The sequence below is a fragment of the Notothenia rossii genome (genome assembly GCF_949606895.1).
Source record: "Notothenia rossii genome assembly, chromosome: 2".
In the NCBI taxonomy this organism is placed as follows: domain Eukaryota; kingdom Metazoa; phylum Chordata; class Actinopteri; order Perciformes; family Nototheniidae; genus Notothenia; species Notothenia rossii.
Genome location: NC_136904.1, coordinates 2,015,286 through 2,025,927, shown reverse-complemented (window position 1 = coordinate 2,025,927; position 10,642 = coordinate 2,015,286). Strand labels below are relative to the sequence as shown.

Sequence of the window (10,642 nt, the reverse complement as noted above, 5' to 3'; positions counted from 1 at the left end):
TGTTTTTCCTCTTTGAACAACTTTGTGTGGGGTCTTTAGGATACTCAAAAACTAGCCTCATAAGCCCCTCCCCTCACCGCCTTCAAACAAAAGCCTCAAAATGTAACTTCCACTTAGACTTACGAAACTCTGCATGCATGTGTACCGTGGTCAGACGTACAGAAAAGCCTCTTGGAGGTGAACTCTGAACCCAACAGGAAGTCGGCTATTTGGCTTTTCTTTTGCTATTTTAGGCACTTTTTACGCTTTTTACAAGGTTTGTTCCTTTTTAATATTATCAGAACTTTGGTCGCAGCTCTCGAGCAATGCATTCATGTTTTCACCATGCTCCTAATCGCATGCTCTCACACACACACACACACACACACACACACACACACACACACACACACACACACACACACACACACACACACACACACCTGCTGTTGCATATTGCAGGGGGGGAGGAGCCGCTCTTACGCTTCAGTTGATGCTGAAATATTTATCCGTCGGCGGTGAAAGGGGGGAGGAAGGGAGGATTTCGGGGGGGGGGGATGTTGTAAGGGGTGGTGCTAGAGGAGGTGTGATGCTGCTGTGCTGTTGCTAGGGGAACAGAGAGGGAGGAAGCTGTGTGTGTGTGTGTGTTGACACTGATCCTGCAGAGTGTGTGAAGCAGCAGGAGGATGCAGCGATGATGCAGACGGCGAGGTAAGGACGGGGGACACAAAGAGGGAGGTATGGAGGTCGGGGGGGAGGAAGGGAGACATGTTGAGTGTGTAACCTGATGCAGAAAGATGACCTGAATCCTGCCGAGTGTTCGGAGCACCGGCGTTCATTTTGTTCTTCCTGTTGGATGGTAATCTGCTCCCCTCGCTCCGGGGCTCCTCTGGGGTGAATGTGGCCCACTGGCTCAGGGCTGACTTTGATCACGCTTTTCATTTGCTTTTTGTAATGTCTATGTCATCTTGCACCAGATGATGCGTTCAGGTGCCGGACAGACGGCAGCTTTAAGGCTCGTTCATGCTCGGGCCGGGCACTGATGTATGGATCGTTATCCTGATATCCTCTTTTGACAGGATTGCAGAACATCGTCTGTTATTCTGTATTTCTCCTCTGGAGCTCTGCAGGGTGTCTCTCATGTAGCGCACAGCAGCAGATCGTCCACGTCAGAAGCCTTTTCACTTCCTGGAAATGTTCTGACGAACCCCGGTCACGTAGCCGGCTCGCACCTCGTGGTCAGGTGTCTCTCGGCGTACCTCGAATCTGTCTCTTTTTCTTGCTGCCATCTTCGTGCTCATGACTCTTCCTCTTCACCCTTAGTTTTTCTTTCCATTCTCACTCCCTGGAAACACCCCGAGTCTCTCCTGTAACACCCTCCAGTGTTTCTATAGATTTCTATCGGCTTCTTGGTGAAAATGACATTCCTTCATCCTCATCTTCCTCAACCTCAGACGTTCATTTTCAACCCTAACCCGACTGACACACTTTGTTCTGAAGGTCTGCTGGTGTAAAGTCCGTCTGATGTCCATACATGTATCAGCTTCTCCGAGTGTGTAGCACTTATTCAATGCTAATGCTCTATAGCAGTATTTATGAAGCTTCACGGTTGATGGAAACACGTGTGGCGGCTATATAGAAATACGTCTGCATTGTGGATGGATGGTCGATGTGTCAGGCCTCTGAGGATCCTGCATCAGGTGGAGATGCCTTCAGGTACTTTTGACTTCGTTGTGACTTTGAGACGCTTTTTGAAATGGGTTGCTCTCCCTCACCGTGTCGGGCAAACGACTCATCCTGAAACATGGTTTGGATCGATGTGTCATTGATGGTGATTTTCTGCTGAATTCGGATAAGTCCGTAGATCACCTTCTTTAAGAAATGTCTGATATTTCCAACCTTACGGAGTCTCTGCAGCTCAGGTGACTCGGGTGTCTTTGAGCTGACCTCAGAGTGCGTTTGTAAAATGAATATAGTGGGACGTCTGTTGCACAGGAGAGGATAACAAGGCTCTTATTGATTTAAAGATTAGCTGATCAGTTTCCCCTTTGCTCTCTTTTTGTTTCTCTCTCTGTCCTTAAAGCCTGACTGTAAACCAAACAGCTGCATCGTGCCTCCTTTGAACAAGTCAGTGATAAGTATCTAAATATGAAACCCAACACAAACCCAGATTCTACTGGTGTTAACGCGATTAGTTCAATGAATAAATGTGTTGGACATTAAAAACCTTCTTTAAGTCTTTCCTTCAGATGAAATGCCACGCCACGCGCTCCAGCCTCTCCAGGGGGACGTGGTTACTTCCTCTCTTTGACTCTTTGTCTGTCGGATTTGAAGCCCATTTGTTATTTACTTGCTGAGCAGTACGATGCCTTTAGGGTCTTCAGAGGGAGCTGTGTAAAGCCTGATGGATGTCTGCGTCAGTAGGGGCTTTATTTCTTGATATTTTAGACTTTACATTTGTCTACAGACGGAAATGGTAGACTGTATTTCCTCAGCTTCTCAAAGGGATGAACAGCAGGCGCTTCAACCTGGAGGCCTTTTTTTGCAGACTTTCAGTGAAAGATATAAACAGTACGTACATGTTTTCAGCCGATTTTATTTGCACCCTTATTTGTATCTGCAGAACTTTTTTATACGGACTTCTGTTGGATCAGTAAATGTATTTTACTAATGGGAGAGGAATGGTGAACAAACGATCTGACTCCCTCCACGTTAGTGATTTAGAAATACCACTGGCCGTGTGTGTGTGTGTGTGTGTGTGTGTGTGTGTGTGTGTGTGTGTGTGTGTGTGTGTGTGTGTGTGTGTGTGTGTGTGTGTGTGTGTGTGTGTGTGTGTGTGTGTGTGTGTGTGTGTGTGTGTGTGTGTGTGTGTGTGTGTGTGTGTGTGTGTGTGTGTGTGTGTGTGTGTGTGTGTGTGTGTGTGTGAGTCTGAGCGTGTGGGTCTGTCTGGCTGGCTGTGTGTCTGTCTGGCTGGCTGGCTGTGCGTGTGTCTGTCTGGCTGGCTGGCTGTGCGTGTGTGTGTGTGTCTGGCTGTCTGTGTGTGTGTGTGTGTGTGTCACTGTGAGCACATGCAGACTGGATAAAAACAGAAGGGGAAGATTTGACCCAGTTTCAGAGGAGAGGAGGATATGATCTGGATCTTGTCTGGATGTGAGACATTGAAGCTAAACTGTTGGTTTTTAATAAAGCTGTATGTCCCTTTTGTTAAAGAAGCTTCAGCTTACAGCTTAGCGCAATTAGAAAGATACATCCTGTAATCCAGGCAAACAAACGGGTGTGAGAAACGTCATTAATCATTCAATCACCTGCTAGCTCTTAGCTGCTAGCGGTTAGCATCCACTCTTGTAGGTGCTATTGACTTGAAGGTGCGTTCAAGCTCCATTCAGTAAAAATGACTTGGGAAGATATTTTATAATTTTCATCAACATGTGCTCAAATAGTAATCTTGTAAAATGTAGTTTTTGGTGACGTACTGACAAACCAGGAAGCAGACGGTAACAAATGGTGTGTGTGTGTGTGTGTGTGTGTGTGTGTGTGTGTGTGTGTGTGTGTGTGTGTGTGTGTGTGTGTGTGTGTGTGTGTGTGTGTGTGTGTGTGTGTGTGTGTGTGTGTGTGTGTGTGTGTGTGTGTGTGTGTGTGTGTGTGTGTGTGTGTGTGTGTGTGTGTGTGTGTGTGTGTGTGTGTGTGTGTGTGTGTGTGTGTGTGTGTGTGTGTGTGTGTGTGTGTGTGTGTGTGTGTGTGTGTGTGTGTGTGTGTGTGTGGAGAGAGAGACACAGTCTGCAGGAGAAAGTGTCAGCAGCTGTCATCATTAATAATACTTACATTTAGTGTGTGTGTGGCATGCCAGCGTCTTACTCCAACCTTAAAGCTTTAATCCGCACTCACAAGTGTGTGTGTGTGTGTTTAAAGCTTTGAGGGGTCGTAAGGAGCTATACCAGTACAGAACATTTACCATTAGCACGTGCTACATAGCAGCAAGTGTAGTGTAGCTTCTCTGCGGTGTGGTAGTTGCTGGTAAACACATGGCCATGTCCTCTGTGGTGTTTAAAGCCAGTCTGATGGCTGGCCAGTACTCTCTATCCAGACCTGGATCAGACCTCTTCTGAGTGGAGAGTGGATCTTAGAGTCTGCACAGAGAGAGTTAGCTTCCTCCATTAGCTTGTTAGTGAGCGGTGAGTAAATAAGCTGTGGTCAGCGGGGGGTTAAAGGCACCATCTGCTGGGGATTAGCAGCTAACACCCAGGTAATCCTGCAGGTGGACCGGCTGCAGGTGAGGGTTCTGGTTGTGGTCTGGAGGATGTGAGGCAGCATGCTGTGCTGGGTGGGAACGCTGCTCAACAAGAGCCTGCTGGAGAGGGAGCGCTACGCCCCCCCTACGGAGAGGAAGCCTCGCTGTGGACTGAGGACGGAGACTAGAGAGGTGAGGAGACTAGAGAGGTGAGGAGACTAGAGAGAACAGAGACTAGAGAGGTGAGGAGACTAGAGAGAACAGAGACTAGAGAGGTGAGAACAGAGACTAGAGAGAACAGAGACTAGAGAGGTGAGGAGACTAGGGTGAGGAGACTAGAGAGGTGAGAACAGAGACTAGAGAGGTGAGGAGAGAGGGGTGAGGAGACTAGAGAGGTGAGAACAGAGAGAGAACAGAGACTAGAGAGGAGAGAGAGGTGAGGACACTAGAGAGGTGAGGAGACTAGAGAGAACAGAGACTAGAGAGGTGAGAGGTCGTCTGGAGAACGCTGAGGGTCTCTGAGGTTTAGATATCCGACAGCAGCTTCAACGTTCACCTGCAGAACATGTCCTCTGAGCTTCACAGCTGGAGCTGCTGATCACCTGTTGAACGTCTCTTGGGACCAAAGCCGGTCGTGGTAACCGGTTTGAGGCGGTACGAGGTGTAGTGATGCTTGTTTACGGACTGGAGGCACCACATGCCCAGACAGACAGTTGTCGTTAGTTTCAAAGGCTTTGTAACCATTTTCAATAAAGACAGACTTCTGAAGCGAGCAGTCAGAACGGTGTGGCCAATGAAAACCAGGAGGCAATTACAAGGGTTTGCTTATTGGTGGCTAACGCAGCTGAAGGATTGGGGCTTTCTGCAGCTGGTTCTTCATGGATGACTGGATTTTATTGTACCCTATTTATTTCTATTCCAGAAATGTTTTGGACTGTTTATTTCTAGTGTCTTAATTTATCTCATTGCCTTGTTTTTTATGCTGCTGCAACGCAAACATTTCCCAAACTGGGATCAATATCTGTCTGTCTGTCTGTCTGTCTGTCTATCTGTCTGTCTGTCTGTCTCTCTGTCTGTCTGTCTGTCTCTCTGTCTGTCTGTCTGTCTGTCTGTCTGTCTGTCTGTCTGTCTGTCTGTCTGTCTGTCTGTCTGTCTGTCTCTCTGTCTGTCTGTCTATCTGTCTGTCTGTCTGTCCGTCTGTCTGTCTGTCCGTCTCTCTATCTGTCTATGTGGCTCCGAATATTAGCGTTGGATCAATTGAACATGTTAGTACTCTCTCCAGCTGATATACTCACAGCGGGACAGTCCATGTGAATGAATGGGTGATATCTCCAGTGTCTGCTCTACCTTAATGGAGTTCTGCTTCTGATCACGGGGACATTTCGTCTCGACTTTCCTCCAATTAGAACGAGTCATAGTTGTCGAATTCCTCGGTCGTTCACATGTCTGATGTACCGTTGCTTTCTGCAAAACGCTCCTGTACCATCGTTGGCAGACACCTCGTACATCTTGGTCAAATCACCATTAAATACCTGTCGATTTCTAGAGAGGCGTTCAGGGTCCAGGACTCATTCCTGCACCACTCTATGTATCTGTGGTTAACCTTCCTGAGACAAATCTGTCCTTTCTGATAGTGGACTTCCAGACTTATGATTGGATTTCAACACGTGAAATGCTCTTGTGTGTTACATGTAATGTTGACTTCATATAGGAGTAGACTTATTATTCCAGAAATACTAAGTAAAAAAAAAAAGTCTTCACTGGTCTCTTGTTTTTTATTCGTCTTTTATTCTGAAAAACCGTGTGTGTGTGTGTGTGTGTGTGTGTGTGTGTGTGTGTAGCCGGTGCAACGGTCCTGCGCTCTGCTCAGCCCGGCGGCCATGTTCAGCGCCAGAAAGACCTGGGACCTCGGCCACGCCCCCTGCCTGGAGCTCTGGAAGAAAGATATCTCATTTGACGGTGAGTCAGATAGTGGGCGGGGCTTCACACAAACACCAGCATGGCTGCATTTTTGGCATGACAGGTGTGTGTGTGTGTGTGTAATGAATGGAGCTGCACAGGGAGAGGAAACCTGAGCTCCGGCACACAGGTGAGCAGAAAATATCACGTTTTCTTTTTTATTTGTTTATTATTTATGTGTCTGTTGTTGTTCGCTGTCAGTATGTTTTCCCAGCGGATTGTCTTTCGTCCCCGGAGACGATCAGGTTTAACATCTGAGGCTTTTCATTTCCTTCTCTGCGCTGAGAGGCTCTCTCTCTCACTCCGTAGACCTGTTTTAATAACCGTTTCATGTCCCTTTCTGTCTGTTTCTCAAAACATGTTCTATTTGTTTTTCAGTTTCTGTCTCAGTAATGTCTTTAGATTCTGGAGAAAAACAAACATTTTCTGAATGTTTCCCGACATAATGATTTAAGGATTAGACGAAAAGCAGATTATCAGTATTTAAAATCCTCATTGGTTTTCTACTTTGCTCTATTGTTTACCTCTGTGAACTTTATAAAGAATGTTATTTTCTTGACCAAAATAAATCAAAATATTCTTTTATTCTAACATTTTAACACATTTCTGAAGCTGGAAAATTCAATCATTAAGATTGAATTGATATAGACAACCTTTTATTTATTGTGTATTTAAAACGTTTTTTTTCAAGACTGTGTCTCAGGGCTTCTTAACATTTATGAAACTATTCATGTGTAGCACCAGATTAACGGGAATAATCTCAGCTAATTGAAGATATGAAAATGTTTTACCAAAACAAAACACAAGTCTCATAAGAAGCGTCTAAATGACCCCTGAGCGAAAAAATGCAAACTGGCTTTGGCACAGAACTCAAAATAAAGATACCCTTATTACTTATCGTAGCTGCACATACAAGATATCCGATTAAAGCTGAGGTTCCACAGATTATATAGGTATATATATCATCACTGAGCGATCAGAACTCGTGACAGGGGAAGCAAACACAGACATCACAACACGTAGCTTTACGGAGCATTCACGGGAGATCGTCTCACCGTAGCTGTTAATCTGATCAAAAGACGTGTTCAATGGCATTAAAACGAGAAGAAACGCGGCTGAATCGATTAATCCATAGGTTAATAATGTGTCTGTGGCTTTGAAACAATTATTTATAATCCATAATTTCATTTTAATGTAAAAATCGGAGAAAGAAAGTTAGCTGCTAATGGTAGCCACCAGAGTGTATGCAGCTTCCGGTTTTGGCCACGCATCACTCTCACTCCTTATTTGTTAATGTGTTGGTGTGTGGAGAACTTTCCCTTGATTCCATTGGCTCTAACGGTTATAAAGAGATTTCATTCGTCAAAATCCAGCGAGGGGGTCCAGAGATATGGAAAATCCACCCAAATGACCCCAGAAGTGGTTTTTTCGCTAAATCTGTCTAAAAAGGTCACATTTCACTTGTTTTGCATCAATCTTGATACAGGGTACTTATTATATGTTGTACTTTGGATTCCTAAATCTTTTAGTCTACTAACCCATCATCCAAGAGTGGTTTTCACTATAAGTAAAAAATATTTTTTGGACGGACACTATAATATACAGTTTTTTACCATGTTCATTGTGAATTTTCTTTAACATAAAAAACATCTATATTGATTCTGACTTTTCTACATCCAACTCACGGGTTTATCATTACTTTGAGAAAAAAGATGATTAATTTAACCCTTTGAGAAGGGAAGATATGGTCATCTGTTCTGGGAATGTCATTTTGGAGCCTGAAACCTGAAAAACAGGCTCAGGGCTTAACAACTGAGACACATGAAATGTAAATTGACAATGTTTAAAGTTTATTAGTTAGTTAGTTTATTTAGTTCAATCGAAACTCAAGGTCAATAATTTAATAACACGTTTTAATCATTATTTAAATTCCTATGATTTAGTCAACAATCTTTTTGCACTCTTGGACCTTTGATCAATCCAACAAATGAAGCTTAAAATGTATTTCTGTCTTTAATAACTGAACATCAAATCCACTAGGATATGTGTTCAGATACAAGGTGTGTGTGTGTGTGTGTGTGTGTGTGTGTGTGTGTGTGTGTGTGTGTGTGTGTGTGTGTGTGTGTGTGTGTGTGTGTGTGTGTGTGTGTGTGTGTGTGTGTGTGTGTGTGTGTGTGTGTGTGTGTGTGTGTGTGTGTGTGTGTGTGTGTGTGTGTGTGTGTGTGTGTGTGTGTGTGTGTGTGTGTGTGTGTGTGTGTGTGTGTGTGTGTGTGTGTGTGTGTGTGTGTGTGTGTGTGTGTGTGTGTGTGTGTGTGTGTGTGTGTGTTCGTTTTCAGCAGTGTCAACTTTCCTGTCGTCCAGAAAAAGCTAACACACGTCATGCAAGTTGTTATGCAAGTGTGTGTGTTTGTAATCCTGTTTTCTGGTCTATCAGTGTGTCGCCTCAGCTCAACATTCAGTGTGTGTGAATAAGTGTGTGTGTGAGAGGTAAGTCTGTGTAATGCTCAGATTTCTCTCACAGAGTGCAGATTGTTCTCAGGTTGATGAGATTTGGTGAGGCCTTGTAGAAAGTGTGTGACCGCCCCTAAACACACACACACACACACACACACACACACACACACACACACACACACACACACACACACACACACACACACACACACACACACACTCAGCTGTTATCACCTGTTGTCTGGTCAGGCTGGTTCTCATGGTGGTGATGCGTTCAGGTGAACTCGGGAACAACGTGTGTGTTTCAGGTTTTTGTGTTCTTTTTACGTTGACCTCATTATTCTCTGATCTTTACAAATCTGCTTACTCAGTAAATCTGCTCTCCTTCAGAGATTTACATTTCTCCATACATCAGGAGGTCTGAGCGACTCGCTGCTAAACAACGCTTTGTGTCGTTTCATATAACCTCATTATTCATGATTAAGATCGGTCGTACCGCGTGACCTTAAAGGAAACCGCCCATTTATCCACATGAAAAAACTCAAATCTCCTGAAAAAGATTTGAACCCTATTGTTTCCTGAGTGATTTCTCTAGACGCCTGTTTTTTCTTCCAAGCTGCCGTTAGATTGCGTAAAAGCGCTGCACCTTATTTATATATACGTAGAAAATATAGGACGAAGGATCCTCTTCTGTGCCAATTTTAATCGCATTCATTTTGATCAATAATTCATTGGTTTTAGTCAAAAAATGAGGGCCAGCAATACTAGAATAACCTGAAATTGCAAAACATGTATTTTGTAGATGTATATCCAAAGAATTCAGAAATGTTTTGAGATAAAAGAACGATGCATTATCCGCAGAAGGAGATCTATAACAAAGTCAACTTTATGGTCAATCTTCCAGTTTGTGTGTACCGAGAGATCGACATACCGTTTCCCACAATCCCGAATATAAAAACAAATGTATATAAAAAGATGTGTGTAAATATGTATATATATATACACAGTCAAAGACACATTTTTAGTTACAAGCAGTTACAAGTGCGCCGGTGAAGATGGCTGCATTGTCTCTTGGCTCCTCTCCAACTGAGGAGCCTGGGACCTAAGATGTTCATCGTCATAACAACAGTGTAGCTACAGTATGTACGCATGACCAGTAAAAGCCTTGAGCTTTGAACCTTGATTAAGACCTAAATAGAAACACAACAGTCTGAGCTTTATTGCAGGATTGTCCATAGCAGGTTGCTCACCGTCTCTCACGGTCCTGATGTGAACCTCCTCTGTGTTGCAGCGAGCTCTCTGGACTTCCTGATGAGTGATGGTGAAGACGACGCCTCCTTCCTGTCTCTGCCCAGCCTCTCTCACCGCCCCTCTCTGAGCGCAGAGCTCAGCGAAACAAGCGCCCCCAGCCAGCAGCTGCTCATACAGGTGCGCTAAACATCCACTACAGTCAATTATCTGAACAGTAAATAATTGCTAGTCACTTCAGTGTGCATGTCACAAAATGAGATGCATTGTGGGACATGTAGTTTATGGAGAACGTATAATAAACGTATTATATTCTTTCAGAGCTCTTACGGGCCACATCAAATACGGCCTTGAGTTTGACACCCCTGCTCGGCACTGAAACCAATATTTTACCTTTTCAGTTGTGTTTATGTTAATATTAGACTTACTCTTGCGACATAATGTTTTACCTGAGCGATTATGACATCAGAATAAACCAGAATTCACTCACCGGTCACTTTATCAGGTTCAACTTGCCGGTACTGGGTCGGACCCCCTCTATGGTCGTCTGCACACCTTCATGTTGCCTTTCTATGATCGGACATTTTTGAGAAAAAAGTCAAAATTTGTAGGACATGTGTCAGAATTGTTGCTATTTTAAAAAGTCAACATTCTGAGGGTTTCTGAAAATGCCAGAATTTAGAGATTTTATGAAAAATTCAGCATTTTAGAAAAAGTCAGAATTTGGCGAAAAAAGTAAGGACTTTTAGATTTTGGAGAAAAAAGTAATTATTC

General features: G+C 44.0%; 1 protein-coding gene across 8 annotated transcripts in view; it reads left to right on the top strand.

Moving 5' to 3' along the window:
- The window catches only part of kifc3 (kinesin family member C3), a 57,820-nt gene that overhangs the window by 25,750 nt on the left and 21,428 nt on the right, over positions 1-10,642 (top strand). For 3 of the 8 annotated variants that reach the window (XM_079661062.1, XM_079661060.1, XM_079661067.1), the window contains 2 exons: positions 6,049-6,166; positions 9,912-10,048. In XM_079661062.1, coding sequence (XP_079517188.1) covers positions 6,088-6,166; positions 9,912-10,048 — 216 coding nt within the window. In that variant the 5' untranslated portion in view covers positions 6,049-6,087. Of the gene's footprint in view, positions 1-552; positions 691-819; positions 839-1,673; positions 1,696-2,160; positions 2,551-6,048; positions 6,167-6,213; positions 6,297-9,911; positions 10,049-10,642 lie in introns of those variants that run through there. The other 5 variants (XM_079661063.1, XM_079661061.1, XM_079661065.1 and 2 more) reach the window with 5 other exon arrangements.